The 24,194-nt window shown below is 36.2% G+C and overlaps 1 protein-coding gene across 2 annotated transcripts; it reads left to right on the top strand.

Annotated features, from left to right (window-relative positions):
* The first annotated feature begins 5,929 nt into the window (after positions 1-5,929).
* LOC107826425 (dipeptidyl-peptidase 5) lies at positions 5,930-18,332 on the top strand. 2 transcript variants are annotated; one of them, XM_075236922.1, is made up of 18 exons: positions 5,930-6,347; positions 7,933-8,120; positions 8,494-8,598; positions 8,681-8,752; positions 8,990-9,137; positions 9,532-9,614; positions 12,319-12,374; positions 14,500-14,636; positions 14,847-14,937; positions 15,040-15,105; positions 15,228-15,450; positions 15,563-15,664; positions 16,205-16,290; positions 16,372-16,494; positions 16,802-16,871; positions 16,970-17,061; positions 17,591-17,695; positions 17,780-18,332. In XM_075236922.1, exons 1-18 carry the CDS (start codon positions 6,016-6,018, stop codon positions 17,891-17,893), a joined length of 2,193 nt encoding a protein of 730 aa, XP_075093023.1. In that variant the 5' UTR covers positions 5,930-6,015; the 3' UTR covers positions 17,894-18,332. The 2 variants fall into 2 exon arrangements, 1 of the variants encoding a protein (XP_075093023.1); XR_012702072.1 differs by lacking the exon at positions 16,802-16,871.
* Positions 18,333-24,194: the final 5,862 nt, after the last annotated feature.

The following is a 24,194-nucleotide window of genomic DNA, read 5'->3' as shown; positions in this document are numbered from 1 at the left end:
TCTATATAAGGCACGATACAAGTTCACATGGTACACATGCATTTTGGGCTCGAGGTGGCGTAGACCAAAAAGGACAAATTCGTGCGTGCCTAGGACCAAAGCGGACAATATGTGCCATGGGCTCAGGTCGTGATAATTTTATATGTCCTTAATATGTCTAGTAGAGTCTTGTGGATCGGTACACAGATGTATGTACTTATCTTTGAGAGGCTATGGGGCAAATAGGAAAGTTCACTTTCTTCCCGTCTCAATTGTGCGACTTTATTTCAAGCTAAATTTTAAATCCTCACTCTTATATTCTCTCAAAGATGGTAAGGACGCATTCTTCTGCAGCAGCTAAGCAGGATCTAGTACCCCAGGCCAGAGCCAAGAAGGATAGGGGTCGGGGTAGACTAGAGTGCAGGCTAGAGCACACACTACAGCACATGTGAGAGATAGAATGCCTGCAGTCACTCATGTTAATGCTAGATCAGTTTCTGAGGAGATACATGTAGCTCTAGTAGTGGACCGGGCTCTAGATCACGTTTTTCACCGAGTCCAGCTCAGGTTCTCGAGGGCTTCATTGCTACACTAGTCCTTTAGGATACTATGGTCCGGATCTTGAGTTATTTTGATAGCTTGGCATAGGCCAGTATGATTCCTATAATTCCATGTACTTCTTAGATTGGAAGGGGAGCACAAACCCGAGCTATTCACACTCCGGAGCAGGCCACTGATATGTTTAAGACTTCAAGAGTTTCAATTGTTCCACCAGTTAGGGTGGTATAGCATGTTGTTACAGTCAGGCCTGAGGTTAGGCCCGCTATATCTATGGATGAGAAGAAGAGGATGGACAAATTCCAGAAGTTTCAGCCCCCTTACTTTGAGGGTGGTCCTTCCGAGGATGTCCAAGATTTCTCAGATAGGTGTCATGAGATACTATGCAATTTGAGACTTGTAGAGTCCAAGAATTTCACTACATTTCATTTAAGAGAGAAAGCCATGAGGTGGTGGCAAACTTATGAGCAAGGCAGACTAGCAGGGTCACTTCCTCTCATATGGGCTCAATTCTCGACTCTCTTCTAAGAGAAATTCATTCCACTCACCTGGAGAGATGAGTTGTGCAACTAGTTTGAGAACTTACAGCAGGATGGTATGACAGTCACTCAGTATAAGATGAAGTTCATAGAGTTGTCATGCTATGCATCTTTTTTGATTCCCACAGAGAAGGAGAGGGTATGGAGGTTCGTCGAGGGTCTTAGCTACAATCCTAGGTACAGGATATCACGAGAAGTTGAGACTAAGACTATCTTTAACCAGGCTATGGAGATTTCTAGGAGATTGGAGCGTAAACACAATCAAGAGAGAGAGAACATAGAGGCTAAGAAGCCTCATGGTAGTAGAGTATTTGGTAGTTCAACTCTAGAGGCAAGAATCGACATGGTAGAGGCTACACTAGTAAGCTAGTTCAGTTAGCACTTCAGACTACTTATAGTGCCCCAATTAGCCATGGATTTCAAAGCACTCATACAGGTAGTCTTTATTTTGCGCACCTCCCACATGTGGTTCATAGAATGCATCTCCAAAATAGGGTTGTTACATTGGTTATTCTAGTCGTCTGAGGCAAGCTTAGTCCCAGCATCCACGTTAGCAAAAAACATGCTTTGAGTGCAGGGACTCAAGGCATATAAGGATGGACTGTCCTAGGTTTCGGATGAGTGTACCATAGCAAGGTAACCTAAGCCATGATTTTTGTACCAGTTGCTATACCACCTGCACAACTAGCTAGAGATGGAGGTTAGATAAGTAGAGTTCTTTCTAGAGGTGGAGGCATGGCTCATTGTTATGCTTTCCCTGGTAAGATTGCATTTGATGTAGTCATTATAGGTATGTTTTGATTCTATCATAGAGATGCTTCAGTATTATTTAATTCGGGTTCTACTTATTCGTACGTGTCATACAACTTTTCATTGTATTTGGATATGCCTCGTGATTCTTTGGATAATTCAGTCTATGCGGCTACACCTGTTGGGGATTCTATTATGGTGGATGGTTTATATCAATCTTGTGTGGTTACAATTAAGGGGTTTGATACTATGGTTAATCTCTTATTGTTGGACACGTTTAATTTTGAGGTGATTCTTTGTATGAATTAGTTATCCACATATTACTCTATTCTAGATTGTCACTCTAAGATGGTGACATTGGCTATGTCGGGGTTACCAAGATTAGAATGGACGGGTTATTTTGGACATATCCCTAGTAGGATGATTTTATTTTTAAGAGGCTCAGTGGATGGTTAAAAAAGGATATCTGGCATATTTGGCTTTTGATCGGGATTCTAATGCAGAAGTTCCTTCCATAGATTCCGTACCAGTTGTGAGGGAGTTTTCGAAGGTGTTTCCTATGGATTTGTTGGACATGCCACCAGATAGAGATATTGATTTTGGTATTGGCTTGGTTTCGGGCACTCAACCCATATCTATTCCATCATATCACATAGCTCCAGCTAAGTTGAAGGAATTAAAGGAGAAATTGCAAGATTTTCTTGATAAGGGATTCATTAGACTGAGTGTTTTTCCTTAGGCGTGTTGGTGTTATTTGTGGAGAAGAAAGATGGTTATATGAGAACATGTATTGATTATAGATTGTTGAACAAGGTCACTATCAAGTACAAGTATCCATTGCCTCATATTAATGATTCAGCTTCAAGGTAATAATGTGTTCTCTAAGATTGACTTGAGATAAGGTTATCATCAGTTGAAGATTAAGGCTTCATATGTTCTCAAGACGGCTTTTAGATTTGTTTTGGCCATTATGAGTTCTTGGTGATGCTATTTGATTTGACTAATGCTCGAGAAACATTCATGGATTTAATGATCAGGGTGTTCAAGCCTTATTTGGGATCTTTTGTGATTGTGCTCATTTATGAGATCTTGGTTTACTCTCATAGTAGTAAGAGCATGAGGAGAACTTGAGAGTAGTACATCATAGTTTGAAGGATCAAAAGCTTTATGCCAAGTTTTCTATGTCTGCGTTTTGGGTGGATGGATTCAATTGCATTCTTAGGTCACCTAGTGTCTGGTGATGGCACTAACGTTGATCCTAAGAAGATTGAGGTTGTTCAGAGATGACCTAGACCTATTACTACCATAGAGATCAGGAGTTTCTTGGGGTTGGCAAGCTACTATCATTGCTTTCTGGAAGTGTTTTCATCCATTGCATCCCCATTGACCAAGTTGACTCAAAAAGGTGTTCCTTTCATATGGTCCAAGGATTGTGAGGAGAGCTATCAGAAGCTCAAAATTCTTTGACTACAGCCCAGTCTTAGTGTTGCCTAGGAATTTAGGGCATACATGATGTATTATGATGCATCACACATTAGTCTTGGTGCGGTGTTATTGTAGGAGGGTAGAGTGGTTGCTTATGCATCACGGCAGTTGAAGCCTCAAGAGCCAATCCATAATTTGGAGTTGGCAGCAATTATAGGTGCGTTTAAGATTTGGAGGCATTACTTGTATGGTGTGTCATGCAGGGTTTACATTGATCATCGAAGTCTTCAGCACTTGTTCAAGCAAAAGGATTTGAATTTGAGGCATTGGAGGTGGCTTGAGTTGCTTAAAGATTGTGACATCACTATCTTGTATCATTTGTGTAAGGCGAATGTGGTAACGGATGCCTTAAGTAGAAAGATGAAGAGCATGGGGAGTTTGGCATTTATTCTAACTGAGAAGAGGCCTTTAGCTTTGGATGTTCAAGCATTGGCCAATAATTTGTGAGGCTGGATATTTCTGAGCCTAGTAGAGTTCTTGCTTGTGTGGTTGCGCAACCATCCTTGTTTAAGCACATTAAGGCTCGTCAGTATTATGATCAATATTTGTTGGTACCTAAGGACACAACGCATCGAGGTGGTGCCAAGAAGACAGTTATTGGAGATCATCGTGTTTTGCGGTTTCAGGGTCGGATTTGTGTTCCTAATACTGATGGTTTGAGGGAGTTGATTCTTGAAGAGGCACATAGTTCGAGGTATTTTATCCATTCAGGTATCACGATGTATAGTGATTTGAATCAATATTATTGGAGGCAGAGGATGAAGAAGGACATTGTTGGGCATGTTTATTGGTATTTGGATTGCTAGCAAGTGAAGTATAAGCATCAGAAACCATGTGTTTTGACTTAGAGGTTGGTTAATGATCCAAGCCTAATTACCCATTAGGGTTTTATTGGAGGCTACTCCACCCCACACCTATATAAAGAGGTCACTGGAGAAGGCTAGAAGGACAATCAAGTAAGTAGAAGGAAAGTCTAAAGAAGCTCTGAATAATAGCATCAAGGTCTCATCCATATATAATCGTTGCTTGTGGTCAAATACCAAAGGCGAACTCAAATCATAGGCGGGTGGCTTTAAATCTAACACCAAATCCTGGTTCGTGACGACTTTCAAATTGTTTGTGACGTACTACAATCCGAAATCCATCAAGTTCAAGATCAAGCTCTTGAACCATCGTTCGTGAGGAGAAGAATTAGAGGACTACATCTCTTTAAAGTTGGGATATTTTAGAGATTGTAACCCCATCCCTTGAAATCGAATATAATATTTGTCGCTATATTCTTGTCTTGATTATTATTTTTTAGGAGTGAAATTTAGTCGTTACAACATGAAAAATGAAAATTGTTTATTGTGTAGTCTTTACTCCCTCTGTTCCAATTTATGTAAACATGTTTGACTGGGCATAGAGTTTAAGAAAAAATGAAGACATTTGAAATTTGTGGTCCTAAACAAGTCAAAATGTGACTAGAGTATTTGTGTGGTTATAAAAGTTTTTCATTAAGGGTAGAATTGAAAGTTTAAGCTAAATTATTTTCAAATTAGAAAGGGATTCATTTTTTGGAACGAACTAAAAAGTAAATAAGTTCGAATAAACCGAAACAGAGGGAGTATATTATAATAAGGGAAAATTTCACATAAGAACAACTGGGCTCCCTACTTTTCAATTTTCTAGCTCATATTTTAATTTACAACCAACTAGCCCAAAAATATTAGGCTAAGATTCAACATCCAACTCCAATAGGTTCTCAAAATTACTATTTAATTTTTTTAAAAAAAATTCTCAAGCTTTTAAGTTAATTTCGAATCAGTAACTGTGACTCAAATATTAGTTCAACAAACCAAATCCATTTGGATGATGAAAATTAGATTTTTATCAAGCTTAAATATGTGAGTTTAAATGCCGAGTTTGATTTTGTGAGAAATTTGGAGTGGGTGTTATCCAGACTTGTTAGAAATAGTATAAGGAGGTAGTATATAAAATTTGAAGTCATTTAATGGAGATTTGGACTGGTTTTGAATAAGAATTGCAACTGAAAATCATGGAAGAAGTTCGTCTACAGACGCTTGTATAAAGCTGTATAAAAGTGTATAATAGTGTATAAGATGTGTTTATACACTCATATACAAAATTATACAAGATTATACATAATTATACAAAAAACTGACTTCGTCTTCTTCCTTGCGTCTTTTCTGAAATTTAACTCAAATCTCGTTCAAATCTACTCAAAATCACTTCAAATTTAAATTTTGAACTCCTTTTGATATTTTCAATCAATTAGAATAACACCCAATCCAAACAACTAACAAACTCAAAAAGTCTTAATTTCGAAACCAAAGCTTTGAATGGCCTTCAATGGTGGACTTCTACTCTTTAATTTTTTTGCATTGCAACCAGGTGATATAGGGGGAGAAGCAGTAATGGCGGACGACCCCTTGAAATAGTTGTAATAACACATATTTTGAATTTACAAGAGCTACTGTTTTTAAAATATGTACAATATGGGTTAAGTCGGGTAAAACTTAAAAATATTGGTCATTTTTTGTTATGGTGTGAAGTTATGTACTTTCTAGTAATTCTTTCTTATTATAACAACCAAATAAGAGATGTTTGTGTATTTGGTCACCGTCTAGTTGTGGGTGGGTTGGATGAGATGTGCATCCATTTGGGTTGGGCCGTTTGCCAAAGGGAATTCACTAAATGCTGAATGGCACTTTCAGCCATCGCCACTGTGACTCGTCACTATGGTCGCTGCTCACCATACTCATTTTCTTCTTCTCCTTTGATTCACATTACGCGTACCAGAAAACTAGTCACTAGAAGAGTATCTCTTCCTACCAGAATGTCTTCCTTTAAACCCATCTCACCGCCACCGCAAAACCATCCTTCGACTGAGAACAATCTCACGGCACCCTATGGCTCTTGGAAGTCACCCATCACTGCTGACATCGTCTCTGGCTCCAGCAAACGCCTCGGTGGCTTTGCAGTCGATTCAGTTGGTCATCTTTTCTGGCTAGAATCACGCCCTACAGAGTCCGGGTACATATCGAACTCAATTTGCTTTTGACTCTGGGTTTTATGTGAACTTTGAGTGTTTAATTATTACAATAACAATAACTCCAAACAAGTTCGTGTTGTGGCCGTTGACCATATTTCTCCATTTAAATTCACCTCAGCCAGAGTTTTTGCTTGTTGTGAGTTCAAAATTTGAATATGGAACTCATGTTTGCGTATTCGTGTTTATACCCCATAAAAAAACTTTGTGATATTTTCTTGTAAAGTTTGAATGTTTGTTCTTGGGCATTCATAACTTTCATACTGACTCATGTTTAAATCCCAAAAACCCAATAATTAATTTGATATTTTCTTGTGGGCAGGGGCGGATTTAGGGGGGCGGAAGGAGGTTCATCCGAACCCCCTTTGCTAAAGAAGTTACACGGTATTTATAAGACAAAATATGTTTTTACCTCTATATATTATATTTTGAATCCCCTTATCGTATCCCAAAAGCATAGCCTAGTGGTTAAGGGGTTCAAAACCTTTCTGGAGTCATCGGTTCAATTCACACCGGCTATACAATCTCTTTTAATTTTTAAACTTTTTTCTTTTTTGAACTCCCTTAGCGGAATTCCTGCCTCCGCCACTGCTTGTGGGTTGTCGAGTTTATGAATTTATATTTTAAGGCATTCATAATCTGAAAGTCAAACTTATGTTTAGTGTTTTCTCGTTTAAACTTTCAAAAAAAAAAAAACAAGAACCCTAAACTTTCTTGTGTTCTTTTATGTGGTTTGCATGTTTATACCTTATGCATTCTTAGTTTGCATATGAAACTCATGTTTACTGTTTATTGTTTAAACCCCAAAGCCCATGATGATTTGTGATATTCATAAATTATATGTTTTGAAGATTTTTATGTAAAGTTTGATTTTTGATTATATGCACTCATAATTGCATACGAAATACCACACTAACAACACCAAGGGGTGGGTTGTGATAGAGGAGATCCCTTCATCCTTACTAGAGCTCTCAGGTTTGAGCCTGGGAAAGAAGAAATCAATGGTAGGGAGCCTTCCCCTTTATTGGGTCTATGTGACGCGAATCTGAATTAAAATCGGACTAGTGGGTTCCAGATATCGGATGGTTAAACCAAAAGAAAATTGCATATGAAACTCATGTTTACCATCTTTATGTTCAAACCAAAGAGATTATGAAACTTTCTCTTGAGTTTTAATGTCAAGTTTGATTTTTCTATTATTATGCATTCTTGATTTGCATATGAAATTCATGTTTATTGTTTTCGCGCTTAAATCCAAAAACACATAGAGCTTGTGATATTTTTTTGAGGGATTTTATGTAGAGTTTGAAACGTTAGTCTTATGCTCTCATAAGTTGCATTTGAAACTCATTTTTACTTTGCTGTCATCATATTTAAACCCAAAACCCGTAAAGATTGTGATATTTTTTTGTGTTTATGTAAAGTTCGATATTTTGATTGTTCTGTGAACATAATTTGCATATGAAACTCATGTTTTGTCTTTGTGTCTAAACCCCAAAACCATAAAGTTTGTGACATTTTTCTTGTGGGTTCTGTGTGAATTTTAAGTTTTTCATTGTTATGATTCAGACGAGCGGTTATTGTGAAGGAACCAGGGAAACCAGGGGAAGACCCCGTAGATGTAACACCTACGGATTTTGCTGTGAGGACGTTGGCTCAGGAGTATGGTGGTGGTGATTTTTATATATCAGGAGACTCTTTAATCTTCTCTAATTACAAAGATCAGAGACTTTATATACAGTCCATTTCGTCCACAGGTTTTTGCTGTTTTCCTTTGTTTTCTATGTCATCAACTGCAGTTGAGTAGGATTGTTTCCAATTCAACCATTTTATATTATATTTAACATAAGCTTCAATGGAGATACAATTATGTTATGTGCATACTTCGTTTGATTATTGGCTGTTTGTTTACAAATTTCACCTATTATATCTGTCCATTTTAATGGTGATTATTAAATTTAGATAACCACAAAAAAAGGAAGAAAAAGAAACTCTCACAGGTAGTAAGTTGGTTCGTATTAATTTTGAAAATTTGAAGCTTTTTCATTTTAGCATATAGTTCATCATATTCACTATCATTATTCTCTTGGATGTTTCTCTTTAATTTGATCCCTGTTATTTTGGTACTAGATTCTGCTCCATTGCCACTCACTCCAGATTATGGTGGACAAAGTGTATGCTATGCTGATGGAGTGTTTGACTCTCGATTTAACCGTTATGTCACAGTGAGAGAAGGTTGGTTCTCAATATTCCTTATCGTTTTAAACTTTGCTTGATTCTCTAAAGAATTTTATCCAAATCTTTGCTCCTTCTGTAGATCAACATGAAAGTGGTATTAATGCGATTACCACAATTGTATCTGTCAATCTGAGCAATAACAGCGCTCAAGGTGAGAATTTTGTCAGTGTCAGTTGATCATGATTCAATTTAAATTTGCCCTTGCTTAGATTGTTTTCTGTGTGAAGGCGAGCTAGAAAAGGCCAAAGAATGTTTATACATTGTGAAGGGATATTTCAATGTTTTCATATGGCCCCCTCCCTCCCCTGGGCCAGATTTGTTGAACTGTACATGTGAGTAGAATAGATAATCTTTAATATATTTCCGCTTGTCTGGCACATAAATGCAGAACCAAGGCTATTAGTTGGGGGCAATGACTTCTATGCTTCTCCTCGAATCGATCCCAAAGGGGAACGTATGGCATGGATTGAATGGGGTCACCCAAATATGCCATGGGACAGATCAGAGCTTTGGGTTGGCTATATATCAGACAATGGGTATGCCCCTAATAAATCTCTTGCTCTCTCTCACATACACACGCATATACACTCACACACACACAAACATAGATATACCTGCACAACCATAATAAACACTTCCACTCCTACCAACAAGGAGACACATTCACCTTGAGATGACATTCTATTCACGCCTGTATAATTTATCACCATTTGCCAAATACAGCAAAATAACTATGCCTCAGCCCCAAAAAAGTTGGGGTCAGCGATATGAATCCTCATTCCTTTCGTTTAACTCAACTCATATCATCATCATTACCAAAATAAAATAAAAGTGCAAGTGAAAAAAAAAAATAATAATAATAATAGTGGAAATTTTTTACCAAGTGTAAAACTTGTTGAACATCACTGCTTTTCTTTGACTTTCCCCTAGGGATGTGCAGAAACGTATTTGTGTTGCTGGCGGTGATCCTATTCTTGTGGAGTCTCCAACTGAACCCCGATGGTCTTCTCAAGGTATGCTTGAAGAAATTGCCAGCATATGCATAGTATAATTTTTACTTTATCCTTTTATGTTTCCAGATTAGTCTCGATAGAGAAATATTAGAAATCAGTTCCTGTGCTTGAGTGACTATCATTGGCCTTTGGTAACATAAATTGGAATTTGAGTCCTTTATATCTGAAAATGGGGCTCGGAGGGTCAAGCCTTTTGTTGTGGGAAAGACTGGGGCAAGTCTTGGACATTGAAGCATGGAGAAGTTGGGGCAAGTCTTGGACACTGAAGCATAACTTATAACAAAGCGGTCCAACCAATTTGGGGATGTTCCTATTTATGTACACTCTGCAATTTGGACTAAGTAAAGTTCTTCTTCAACAAACAAAGGACTGACTCTTCATTTTGTACAATTTTGGAAATGTTATTAGCCTTTAACTAATTCTTCATCTCATTTATCCAAGAAAGGTTGTAGAAAAAATGGTGTACTGTTGATCAATTTACAGTTAGAGCTAGTATTCTTTAGCATTTCTTATTCGCCTGCAGAAAGCTTCAGCTGATAATTGAGCCATGTTCTTTTGCTTTAAACAAGTACTCCCTCTCTTTCAAAAAGATTGTATTCGTTTGACTTGGTACGAACTTTAATAAGAAGAGAAGACTTTTGAGATATGTGGTCTTAAATAAGTCGTAGCATTTGTGTGGCCGTAAAACTTTTGAAACTTGTGGTCTAAACCTATCACATCACTTGTGTGGCTATAAATGCTTCTTTTTAAGGAAATGTTGAAAGGTGCTAATCTTTTTGAAACAGACTAATAAGGAAATAGTGTCAATCTTTTTGAAACAGAGGGAGTACTTAAATAAGCTTGTATTTTAGCTTGAGAGAACAAAGTAGACGACTCCACTGAGTTGGAACAATTTCTCTTGTTTTTTTTCTGTAAAATATAGTTCCCAACTTTTCTTTACTCAATTTCTTTCACCTCCTCTATTGCTGCTCTCCGCCACTTCTCACAATGTTGAAAAGCTCTATTTTTCCTAATGCTGAACATTTTTCAAACGTCTTAGCGGTCGCTTGGTATGCAGGATAAGATGGGATAAAGTATGGTGCTAAGTTTATACCATGTTTGGTTGATGGTATAAATTTATCCCGGGATAAAATTATACCGTCAACCAAACATGGTATAAACTTATAGCCCGTTTGGCCAAGCTGCAAAAATCAGCTTATTTTGAGAAGTGCTTTTCTCAAAAGTGCTTTTGGTGAGAAGCAGTTTGTGTTTGGCTAATTAGTTTGAAAAGCACTTCTAAGCAGCAATTAGTGTTTGACCAAACTTTAAAAAACTGCTTCTAAGTGTATTTTTCTCAAAAGTTCTTCTCAAAAAAGTGCTTTTGGAGAGAAGCTACTTTTTTTCTGCTTCTCCAAAACTGCTTCTGCTTCTCCTCAAAAGCACTTTTTTTCCTTCCAGAAGCTAGGCCAAACACCTCAATTTTTGGCCAAAAGCACATAAGACTTAATCCTGGATATCTCATCTTATCCCACCTTATCCCATTGAACATCAAACTTGTTCCCACCTCTCAGGTGGGATAAATTAGTCTAGAGATATAATCCCAGGACTATAATTCCAGGATAATTTAGTCCGCGTACCAAACGACCTCTTAGTGTTTGCTTACTCGAACTGCTTCATACTTCAGCTGAGCATAAGCCAAAGTATGCCCAGAAACCCTATATTTTGCTCAATTTCACGTTGAAGTATCTCAATAATAGAAGAGGGGGCTTCCCCAAAAGCCATACAGCAGTAAATTCTGGAGGCCTAATTAGCCAACCTCTTTTCTGCCCGACTTCACTAGAAATTGTGTAAGGAAATATGAGATTCTAAATACTTGGTGGTTTCTGTCAACTTTGAGTAATTATAGATAGATATATGAAATATGATATAGATCCTCTATGTTACCTTACCTGATAAAAACAATGATATATATCATGCAAAAATTGTTTTCTATTGTTTGTTTTGCCTTTTCAATCTTCAGAGAATAAATTGCCAAGTGCCAACATATGCATAATATAAACCTTAAATTATCCTTTTCTGTTTCTAGAATTAGTCTCAGTTGAGAAATATTATAAATCAGTTCTAATAAAAATCAGTTCTATTAAAAATCAGAGATCTATGCATGATTATCTGATATATGCTTCAACCTTAATTTCTCTATTAGGATTGTTTTTCCTTTTCAACTTTTACTCCACCAACTATTTTTGGCTCTCAACTCTCATGAGTCGATATGTTTATGTATGCCTGAATGTCGATAAATTTGTTGTTTCTTAACTATTTTTCTTCTTTTTAAAATGCTTTTTAGTGTCTTGTATCGAGTTTACTACTTTATTAACAAAGATTTTAAATTTATTTGGTTTCAGCAGGCCACACCACAGAGATATCATTTTGAAATTTCACTTTCTCAAAGATATGTAGTTTATAACTTATATCAAATGCTAGAAAGATGTTGAAATGTTTGGTGATGCAAATTGTTGCTCCTTTGAAGTGGTTCTTAGTTTAAAATAGATGTACTATGATAATATTGAGTTCAATATGCCTTAGTATTCAACTGTAAGATTATGATTGCTACGATGTGATTTGGATTGTTTTATATCTTGTTTCATGATTAACTGTAGGCTTACAATATGCTAAGACTGATTTCTTAACATGTTCCTTGCATTGCTTTGCTACGCCTGGGGTGCAGGAGAACTATTCTTTGTAACCGACAGGAAAAGTGGGTTTTGGAATATCTACAAATGGGTAAGTCCTCATCTCATGTGATGTCATACTGATTAAATCTTTTGCTATCTGTTGTATATTTATTATACTAGTTTTAGGGTACGCGCTTTTCGCGTGTTCCCCGTGTCAATAAGTAAATAATATTTAAAAGTCACATAATAAAAATAAAAATAAAATGTACAACTTTCTAAAAATATATATGTTGATCCCAAATCTATATCTTTTTTTATATGTTGCTGGCTCACTACTACGGTAGACAATTACCGATAATTGACTTTGAGTAACTTATGATATTTAAAAAAAAAATTAAACTTATGTGTATACTCACAATGAAAAAACATATTATAATGTGATCACATTTCATTTCAATATGTTTTTTGTGCGGATATAGACCTTAAATCAAATTCCATTCAAAATTATCAGTCTAATTTTACTTAATTATTTGTTGAATTTAAAGTTCTAAATATTGGGAAAATTCTTCAATACAAATATGTAAAAAAATTAAATGTAGAGTTATTTTTGAAGAAATAATCTAATTTTTAATAGGTATAAAAGTTAATATTTCGATCAACTTTAATTATGTGACAATTAACTGTATATAACTCGTTCTACAAACTTTTAGGTTGTTAGATATGTTAAATATTTATGTTTTTTGTTATATTTAATTTTTTGATATGTTTTTAGATAGAATTATTTTCTAGAACATCAACAATTATTTTTATTCTTTGAGAAAATTTATTTCAACAAAAAAAAATGCTCGTTGTTTAGGGTTCATGAAATATTTGGATTTGTTAGTATCTGGAGGAAGAAACTGCTCATAATTATGAAGTTAATTATGTCTATCTAACATGTGGGAATTTTATTTTTTTAGAATTAAGATAATTTATGCTATGTCGTGATGTTTTAGAAGACTTCTTAGGGTTTATGGAGGGAAAAGTTTCACGCTATAGGATAGTAGGGATTGGAAGTTTGCATAGGAATCTTAGCGAGAACACACTTAAAATAGGTTATCCCTTGTGTCCTAAAAAAATAGTTTTCCTAATAAATATACAAATTTAGTCGTAAATATTAGGAAAATAAATAAATGTCTATTCCGAAGTATTAAGAGAATAATTTAAATGACAATATTGTCTAGTGTAAACTCTATTTTAGAAGGGTAAAAAAAGCGAACGATATTTCGCTAAGGGCCGTCGTGCTTTTAATATAGTATAGATATACATCTTCTGTTGTGCCTAATGTCTCAAGGTGAACTTCTTCTGTCTTATCTAGTGGCTGAACTTGAACTTCTTTTCTGGGGTATGATTGGAGCTAGCTGCTTAAACACCTCCTTAATAATGATCTCATCTTCTTTGAGTTCTAAGCCTAAACATGTTTACTTTTTCTCTTTACATCCATCTGACCCTAGTGTTTTTGACTTGTTAAAGTTGTGGATACTTGGCAGATGTTGCATTCTCGTATTGAATTCCATGGCATTACAAACTGTAGGGAACCTTCAGCCTGGCCCTTTATTAACCACATTCTTGTTAGAGAAGTTGTGAAGTCACATTAATAAAACATTGAAATGGTTGAAACTCTGATGTTTTCAGGTTTAAGCTTTTTCATTTAACTAGATTCTGCAGTTTTAAGAATATAGAAGATGTGATTTCTAAATTGGCCACCAACTCTACCTTAGTCCTTATCATTTAGCTTTTAACAGAAATTACCTTAATCTCCACATAAATGTGTCACCTTCAATCCCTCCTTTGAACCACCAATTTAGATGGAAAATATAAAGCATGTTACTTGTACATGGCTTTTCGCATGATAAAAATGAGAGAGAATTCACCTTACTCTTTCCATGCTAACCTTAATCACACTTTAGGGACCCCATATGCCAAAAGGTTAATCCAAAGTGATGCAATACAGAGTGAAAGTGAAAAAGAAACACAATCTTTACTTATTTCAATACCTGGACAGCTTACCTGTCAATTTTCATGTTATGTTATGGTGCTGGATATTGGCTCTGGAATACGTATCAAAGATTCACCATTTATGTGGTAAAACAATGAAATTATCTGTGACACTTTCTTGTTACCGTCTTTGGCGTCGAGCTTGTGCTTGTACTTGAGACAGTAGACTTGATTAGCCTCTTTTATTTTTTTGACAGGTAGAATCTTCTAACGAGGTGTTACCAGTTTACTCCCTCAATGCTGAGTTTACAAGACCCTTATGGATATTTGGGATGAAGTCTTATGACTTTCTTGAGCACCACAGCCAAAATACTTTAATTGCCTGCAGTTACAGGTCAAGCTGATAAGTAGTTTGCTATTTTAAATTTTTGTTGTGTATCATGATATTTGAAACTTATAATGCTTTTATGCTGATTGCTTTGTTGGCAAAGGAGTTCTTTATATGGTGTCTCGCTTCCCCCTTTCTCCTGACTCAGGGAAAGAGAACTGTTCTGGAGGAAAATTGATGTAGTTCATCTTATCTAGTTAGAAAAAATATGTGCAGGGAGAATGGGAAGTCATATCTCGGAGTTCTGGATGTTACCCAGGGCAAAATATCAGTGCTTGACATTCCTTTCACAGATATAAACAACATTGTAAGATCTTACTAGCATAAGATGTAGTTGCTGCATTTAATATCCTTTATGGGTTTTTACTCTTGCGCTGGTCTTGATAAATACCCTTATCAACCTAAACAGAGTTCTGGGGTTCATAGCTTGTATGTTGAAGGATCATCTGCTGTTCATCCATCGTCATTAGCTAAGGTTCTGCCCTCCAATCTTCTACTCAAAATTTAGAGACCTTCTGGTTGCTTGAAATTTTAAAAACAGTATTTAAATATCTGTTCCAGATCATTCCTTTAGCATTTTTTCTGTTATTTTTGCAGATTACTTTGGATGATCAGAGAACAAAAGCAATTGATTTCAAGATTATGTGGTCGTCATCATCTATTAGTGAGATGTATACGTCGTACTACAGTTGGCCTGAGTTGATGAAGTTCCCAACAGACATCCCGGGTCAAAGTGCATATGCATACTTTTATCCACCAACAAACCCCAACTATCAAGCCAGTCATGGAGAAAAACCTCCATTGCTCATGCGAAGTCATGGTTATTTTTCCCCTCATTAGAACTGCTTATGCTCGATAGCTTATCTTTGTTAAAAAACTGAGATTAGTTGGTTTCTGTATGAGATGTGAATGTATATTTTACGATGATACAGGAGGTCCTACAGCTGAAGCACGGGGATGTTTAAATCTTAGTGTTCAATATTGGACCAGTCGTGGTTGGGCATATGTGGATGTGAATTATGGTGGAAGCACTGGTACTCCAATGGCCCTTTGACTCCTTCCATCTTTGTCTTGCTATTCTTTCTATACTGTTTCTTGAGTAGGGGACTGGTTTGAGAGTTTCAACTTTTTGAGGGAACATCGTCTCCTGCTTTTTTTTTTTTTTTTTTTTTATGACCGAGAAATCTGTCTGGGGCCGATCCTTTGGACCAACCGCAGCCTTCGAAACTCGGTGGATAATGTGCCCGCCCCTCTACCCTTCTCCACTTAAATACCAGGCTTTGCTTTGCATGGTGTGGGGGCTTGAACCTGTGACCTAAGACACAAATCCACCACCCTTTGCCACTTGAGCTAGGCCCTGGAGGCAACATCGTTTCCTGCTTTTATTGACTGATAATCAGAACTTTATAGATATGTATATAGGAAAATATACGAAATAAAAGAATTCAGTACTTTATATTGGTAGAAAAAGCAGAGAAAGCGGCCAAAGGGTCAGGATGGAGTAGAACAAAGTGCTAGACTAGTTAGCTACTATTAAGTCGGTTAATATTCTCTTGTTTTTGGCTCATATGAAGGTTATGGCAGAGAATATCGAGAAAGACTGTTGGGAAAATGGGGAATTGTGGATGTCAACGACTGTTGCAATTGTGCCATGTTTTTGGTAACATCAGTACTAATTCTCTTATACCTTTAATGCTGCTATAGATTTTGTAAGTCATGGTAAATTAGTTTGTTCATTCAGGTTGACAGTGGAAGGGTTGACGGTGAAAGACTTTGTATTACGGGGAGTTCCGCTGGTGGTTATACAACATTAGCTGCACTAGCATTTAAAGATGTTTTCAAGGCTGGAGCTTCCTTGTATGGTGTGAGTGGATCAAAAAGTTTGTTTTTGATAAGTAATATTGTATTCACATATCTTGTGTGCTCTTGCACTTGCAACCTTAAACTGATCATAAAAATATGATACTTTAAGTTAAGGTTGGTGCCTTTATGTGGTATTCTGTTATCTTAGATGATCATCTTTATGTAGAAAAGCATGTGATTGATTAATTAGACACATGGATCAGGCATCAGTTTGGTTCATATGTCTACTTGTATAGCTCAAAGCTCCTCAAGTATCAAATCCATTTTTTTAGTTTCAGTGCTTTATGCCCTCATCTTTTGTTAATCAGATTGGTGATCTGCAATTGCTGAGAGCAGAAACTCACAAGTTCGAATCTCACTATATTGACAATCTAGTTGGTAATAACCAAATCGATAAATGTTGACAATACATTTGCTTAAAGTCTTTCCCCTGATCTATGTTGATTTATGTGTTGAGCCCTTTTGAATCATTGCAGGGGATGAGAAGGCATATTTTGAGAGGTCGCCAATCAATTTCGTAAATCACTTTTCCTGTCCCATTATTTTATTTCAAGGACTGGAGGACAAGGCAAGCACAGCATGCCCCTTTTAATGTCATAATTCTCCTGTCTGTGTCATTTTTTATTGAAGAATTGTCTACATAAATCTTTTCCCCCAATTTTCTGTTACCCATAAAGATTTGACAATCCTCCTTTAGTCTTGGGCGAACTCGCTCTCTCATGTTTACGCTTTCTTTGGATATACTTCTGTATTTTATGCATGGAGTTGGTCTAGTAAACTTGTCAGAAAGAATACGTGCTTAAACCTTTTATTCATGTTCATTGAGACTAAGTAGCATGTATCCGGAAAATTTGTTTTGATGCAATAGCATTCACTTGATAAATGGAGCTTGCACCGAACTCTGGTGCATGGTTTTTTTGCCTTGTCCATCATAAGTGTTGGATATTTGGCTAGTATAGTTGCATCTTTAAAACAGCTAAAAAGTATTGCCTCTCTTTAAACAACATGATGATGGGAAGGAGAGTAATCAAGCAATCACCTCTGTTTGTAATGACTGTTGCTTGTTGGTAGAATTAAGTTTTTAGCTGCTGTTGCAGGTCGTTTCCCCTGATCAAGCACGCAAAATCTACCAGGCATTGAAGGAGAAAGGGTTGCCTGTTGCACTTGTTGAATATGAAGGAGAACAGCATGGTTTCCGTAGGGTATACATCATTTTCCAGACTTGGGGATAAATTTTTGTCTGTCTGCCTTGGAGGAATTTAGCTGATTTCTTTCATCATATGCAGGCTGAAAATATTAAATTCACCCTTGAACAACAAATGGTGTTCTTTGCACGTTTAGTGGGACATTTTGAAGTAGCAGATGAAATTACTCCTGTCAAAATTGATAATTTTGATTGAGGTATACGACTCCTGAATGGTCTGCACCATAGAGTTGTTCAATACCATTGCCATAACTAAGGAAAAAGTTGATGACGGAGAGAGAAGCAGCCGTTTGATTTAATTTGCTGGAGCAGTTATACTTGAGGAAACATTTTTGTTTAATAACATCATCAAATTTGCTGATCAAAGAAACTAGAACATCGTCAAGCGCACAGAACACTTGGAGTTTGCTCTTGACAGATTGCTTAATGTGGCAGTAAGCCTTGAGGGAGAGGAATTGTGATGGGTTTGGGTGTGGATTGCTGGATGTATTTTCTCTTTTCTGAGTGCTCTCTTTAGCTTTGGTACCATGTGAAATGAGAAATCTTATTGAATTGGTTAGAAGTCTAATCCCTGAAGCCTCCTATAAAAGATTGTACACTGATCGTTCTTATAACAGCTAGCCTAATTTGTGAAATTCTTAACGAAAGATTTGATAACAACTAGTCTGAAACTTTTAAAAAAGTAACTCACGTTTTTATATTTCTTGTCGACTGGATAATATGGAAGACGGATAGTAAGTGAAACAATAAGGGATGAGAAGTCAGTTCATAAGTTGTAGTATTAAGGCAAGGAAAAAGAGGTTTCTGGATTTTATTGTTCAGCTTTGGTCTACTTCATTTTTTTCTTTGACTATGATTTTGAAAGCGTGAAGAAAAGTTGAATGCGTACATTTGCAATTTGATGGTTCAGATGGTTTTCAATGTTTGTCTCTGCCTGAAGAGCTGGAAGGAAAGAAACAGTAGTTGTGTTGTGTTATTGCGTATTGGCATGTTTAATAACTTCTTTTAAGATATCACAAGTGCATGAAAAAAAGGTTTGGTCAGATGCACCGCAACAAATCGAAGAAGTTGTGTTATTGCGTATTGGCTTATTTAAATGCCTAAAGACAAGATAGCATAAAGGAAGAATCGGAAAGAGTTGTGTGGAAGATATAAGACAAAATTTAGTTTTTGGTTTCGGAGAGGGATCCCTTAGGCATATCTGTGGCATTGCCACGCTATTTAGACAACACATAGCATACTTATGAATTACCATTAGAGATGATGTCTTGCATATTCAGAGACTACTTAAGAATGAATACCTAAACAACTCAAGGGCCTATAGGCTTGGATTTAAAAAGAGTTGGGCTTGGTTTGACTTGAAGTCAAAGCTTGGCTCGGTCTGCCTCCGGCAAAGCTTGGTTCAATTCGATTTTGCTCGGTTGGATCGTAGAGTCTTGTAGTACAAAGTAAATCAGTAATTAGTTAACTTAAATATTAATATATTAATTTAATAATTGGAAACTTGTTTGGTAATAGCAACTCTCTATAAAATGAATTTTGTTATTCTTTATGCAGAACAACAAATTTTAGTCAGATGATAACTTGAGCTATTTTCCGGTGAGATGAAATGAAATTAAAAAAAATAAATTTAATAATTTGTATTATTATCGAAATTTGATTAAGCCCAATTTTTTTATTTATCGCTGATTTAATTTTTGGTTTAGAATTTTTACTTTATATCATATACTCTGTTTAATAGCTAGTATTCGAATGTAATGTATAAATTAAAATTTATTTCAAAGTAATTCAATTACATTTGAATTCAATTATCAATTTAAAATATTGCTTCGATAATTTATCATTAATTCAATTTTTTCTACAAGTATAGCCACACATGCGAAAAAGAATTTGGTTAAATTTGCTCGCGTCATGTCAACATTCGGATTGAAGCAGAAATCAAAAGAAAATGATCTAGGGTTTTGAATAGAGAAGAAGAAAAAGTTGAGAGAAAATGTCTTCTTATTTGCGTGAAAAAATGATAATCGTCCATCTATTCCAGAAGATCCAATCATTTATATACATTAGGCCAGGACCCGAAATCTAAACGAATAAACAGACATAAATAATTACTAATCTATACAAAGGCCCAAGTTAGTAGCCCATGTCTTCCCATTAGGTTGAGCCTTCTCCAATTAGTCTTTCCATGTAAAGTAGGAGGTCCAACACCCCTCTTCAAGTTGGAGGGTGATACAACCCCCGACTTGGACAACTTAGAATGATTGAACACCAGTGAGGGGCTCGGTGAGCACATTAGCAGTTGGACAGAAGTGGAAACATAATGTAGATCAACCAGGCCTTCAACAAGCTTATGACGAATGGAATGTCAATCCAGTTCAATGTGTTTCGTGCATTCATGGAAGACAAGATTGCGAGCAATGTGAATGGCAACCTGATTGTCACAAAAATAGGGATGTTAGCATCAGCAGAAACACCAAAATCAGCGAATAAATAGACCATCTAAGTCAATTCAGCAACCAGCTCTCTAATAGCACGATATTTAGCCTCAGCTGAAGATAAAGAGACTACATGTTATTTATTGGACTTCCACCCAATAAGAGACCACCCAAAAACACACAAAATCCAGAAACAGACAAATGAGTGTCATGGCAAGAAGCACAATCACTATTGTAGAACCCAGACAAAGACAAGTCAGAAGATTTATTAAAGAACACACCAACATCAGATGTACCCTGGAGGTAGCGCAATAAGTGTAAAGCAGAAGCAATGTGAGAAAGACGAGGGGTTTAGAGGAATTAACACAAATGTTGCACAACATAATATAAATCTGGTCGCGTATGAGTGAGAAAATTCAATTCTCAATCAGGTTGCGATAAGATTTAAGAGAAGGAAGTAACTCACCCACATCAGCCTTCAGCTTAACATTCAGGTCTAAAAGACAATTAACAAGAGTTGCATCAGCACATTTATATTCCGTCAATAGGTCAGAAATGAACTTGTGATGATGAAGAAGGAGCCAAAGCAAAATGTGCAACCTCAATACCCAAAAAATAATTGAGAGTACCCAGATCTTTAATCTTAAACTAGGTATCCAGAAAACCCTTAAAGTAGCAATTTCAGTATCATCATTTTCATTCAAGATGATATCATCTACATAAACAACAATAAGAACTACAGAGGAGGAATAATGCCTGACAAACAGTGAGTAATCATTCATAAAGTGGACAAAATATTTAGAGCACAATGCTTGAGAAAGCTTGGCATACCACTGCCTTAAAGGTGCCCCAAACTATATAATGATTTTTGAAGCTTGCACACCAAAGGGGGAGAAGAACTAGAAATAGACTCAGTAGTCAGTACACAAACTAGGGAGAAGCTTCATGTATATCTCTCCATTCAAATCACCATGCAAAAAATCCTTATTAATATCAAATTGAAAGCGCGGCCATTTTCTTTTAACTTCCATAACCATAAGACACTTGATAGTATAGAATAAATGATAGGGGAGAAAGTATCATTAAAATCTACCCCTTCCACCTGAGTGTCCCCTTTCATAATCATGCCACTATTAGCTTTATATTTGACTTTATAAACCCATTCGCAGTCAATAAATTTTTTTCTTTCAGGCAACCCAAGTATTGTTAGCCTCAAGTGCCTCAAATGCCTTTTTCATAGAAACACTATTAATAAACCATAGAATAACAAAAGATAAAGAATTGGAGCCATTTAGGGAAGGAGAAAGGTCACACACATCATCAATAAAATGTGATAGTAAATGATGATCTCTAGAGGACTTTTTGGGAGCCTGAAGACAGAGAGGCTCAGGAATAGTAGAGAAGAAAGGAGAAGCAGGGATATGAAAGGAAGTAGATGGAGAAATAGAAGTAGATAGAGGCAAAAAAGAAGTGGGAACTGAAGAGGGATATGGAGGAGTAGGAGAAGAAGTGGGAACATAATCAGAAGAATAAAAAGAGAAAACAAGAATAGTATATGGAGAGGCAAAGAAGAAGAAGTTGCACATTCGTCAAATAGGAAAACGTGCTCAAGAAAAGTGACATTCCTTGAAACAAGAACCTGCTTAGTAGACAAGTTATAGAACTTGAAACCCATTTTGGCAAGAGGACAGCCAATGAACACATAAGGGCCAGCACTAGGATGAAACTTATCCCTATGATACTTGGGAATTGTATGAAAATAAAGACAACCAAAGGTTTCAATGAGAATAAGTGGGTGCATGACCATTAAGAAATTCAAAAAGGGATTTATCATGTAACAACTTAAAAGGAAATCTGTTGATAAGGTATATGGTAGTAAGTACAAATTCCCCCAAAATCTGATAGGCAACTTAGACTCAAAAAGGAGAGTCCTTGATGTTTTCAACAAGTATTTATGTTTTATCTCTACAACACTATTCTGTTGAGGTATATGTGGACAGGTAGTTTGGAGAATTATCCCTTGGTCTCTAAAAAGTTGGACACCGTGGTTACTAGAACCAAGTTCCAATGCATTGTTACTTCTAATGGACTGCATTTTGGTCTGAAATTGAGTTTGAACTATGAAAATAAAAGATTGAAGTAAAGAAAAATCGTTACTTTTGGAACCCATGAGTTGATCCAAGTAGTCCTAGTAAAATCGTCAACAATAGTGAGAAAGTAATTATAACAATTATAAGTAGGTGTAGAATAAGGCCTCCAAGTGTCACCATGAATAAGTTTGAAAAGATGAGAAGTCTTAATGCATCTATCGGGGAAAGGCAACCTAGATTGTCTAGCCATAGGACAAGTAAAGCAGGTAAATGAATGTTTAGAAGAAAATTTACAAGGAATACTAGCAATATCTTTCATTCCAACAAAAGGAATATGTCTCAATCTTTGATTCCATAAGACTTCATCTTTATTGATATCAAAATGATGCAGAAACAATAAAATAAGATTTACAATGAGAGTTATCATATGAAATAGATAGTAAGGCAGCAAAAACTAAATAACAATATTTGGAATCAACATGCTTAAACTGAGTTGGAGACATTAGAATTTTGTAAAGTCCATGCTCCAACTTACCAACTTCCAGTGTCCTTTTTAGTAAAGGGGCCTGTAAAGTACATAAAAGTGAGATAAATTGAATCAAATCATGTAGTTGGATAGCTAGTTGAGACATAGAGATAAGATTGTATTGAAAAGTAGGGAGAAACGGCACATGATGCAAAGTAAATGAAAAGAAAATGAGAGAACCTTTACATTATAACCACTGGGAAGGGTAACAATATAAGGAACAACTAGAGGCTAAATATTAGATCGGAGATCTTTGTGTGAAGTCATGTGATATATAGCTCCAAAATCCAAAATCCAACTATGTTCAGCAACTCTACTTTACAATGAAGTACTATAAGACACTTCTACACAGCTAGCTAAAGAAATATTACCAGCCAAATTGGCAGATGCAACAAGACTAGACTGAGGGAGAGAGACTTTGGCATATGAATGTGTTACATAATCGACATTAGCTAGGTGTATTTATCCTCGGTCAACCCAAGAACCAAAAACCAGAGTTAGACTGATAGGAGGATTGTTGGACTAGCGCATACGTAGATGACTCATTATTGGAGGAGACCATTCAACCTCAGCATATGCAGCATGCTTTCAACGCTTGATGAACTTGAAGTGAGGTGGGAACCCATATAATTTGTAGCATTTGTTAATCAATTGACCAGATTTCTTGAAGTATTTTCAAAATAGAGCTGCTCTTTTTGGGTCAAAGTTCACCCTTTAAGGATAGTGCTTCTGAGGGGGATAGGACCGAGAAGGGCGGGTAGAGTTGATAATGAATGAAGCAGATTCAGGGCTAAAGTGAGAGGATGGATTGACTTGCCTCTGCCTCTCATCTTGAAGCTGAATATTATAGGCACTGTCTAGAGATGGGATTGACTGCATCATGACTAGGTTACAATTAACACTGACATAGTTGTCATTCAATCCCATAAAAAATTGATGTACACTATCTTGCTCTTCTTCCTTTAGACTACTAGCTTTAGCAGTAGAAGTGCAAGTATTACCATAATTTGACGTATGACCCTTAACTCATCCTATGATTTCTTTAATTTGTTAAAATAGGAGGCAATATCAAAAGATAGAGGCCAGTTCTTTCTTAATTTCAAAGACCTTAGTGCCATCTACAGTTCCATATCCTTATTTAATTGTTTCTATATATCTTCAATTGTGTCAGAATACCGAACATTCTCAGTAATATCATAAGACAGAAAAATAGTCGGAAATGACAATATTATTACATCTATCCCATTGTTTGGCTTCAGGAGAATTGGCAAGGGATTTGGGTAGAGTATCATCAATAAAGGCAATTTTATTTCTAGATGACAAAGATACAATCATGCTCTTTCTCCAACAACTGAAATTGGAACTGAAAAATAGGACAACAACTAGGGGAAGACCAGGTATATCAGAGGAATTAATAAAAAGTGGACTTGGGATTTTAGGAGTAAA

The sequence above is a fragment of the Nicotiana tabacum genome, chromosome 18 (assembly GCF_000715075.1).
Source record: "Nicotiana tabacum cultivar K326 chromosome 18, ASM71507v2, whole genome shotgun sequence".
Classification (NCBI taxonomy): domain Eukaryota; kingdom Viridiplantae; phylum Streptophyta; class Magnoliopsida; order Solanales; family Solanaceae; genus Nicotiana; species Nicotiana tabacum.
Note: the sequence above shows the minus strand (reverse complement) of the source record. Positions and strands in the feature narration are given on the sequence as shown.

Coding starts and splice junctions, on each gene's coding strand:
- LOC107826425 (XM_075236922.1), top strand. CDS start 6,016: ATGGCACTTTCAGCCATCGCCACTGTGACTCGTCACTATGGTCGCTGC. Junction 6,348..7,932: donor TCACGCCCTACAGAGTCCGG/GTACATATCGAA, acceptor GTTATGATTCAG/ACGAGCGGTTATTGTGAAGG. Junction 12,375..14,499: donor TTTGGAATATCTACAAATGG/GTAAGTCCTCAT, acceptor TTTTTTTGACAG/GTAGAATCTTCTAACGAGGT.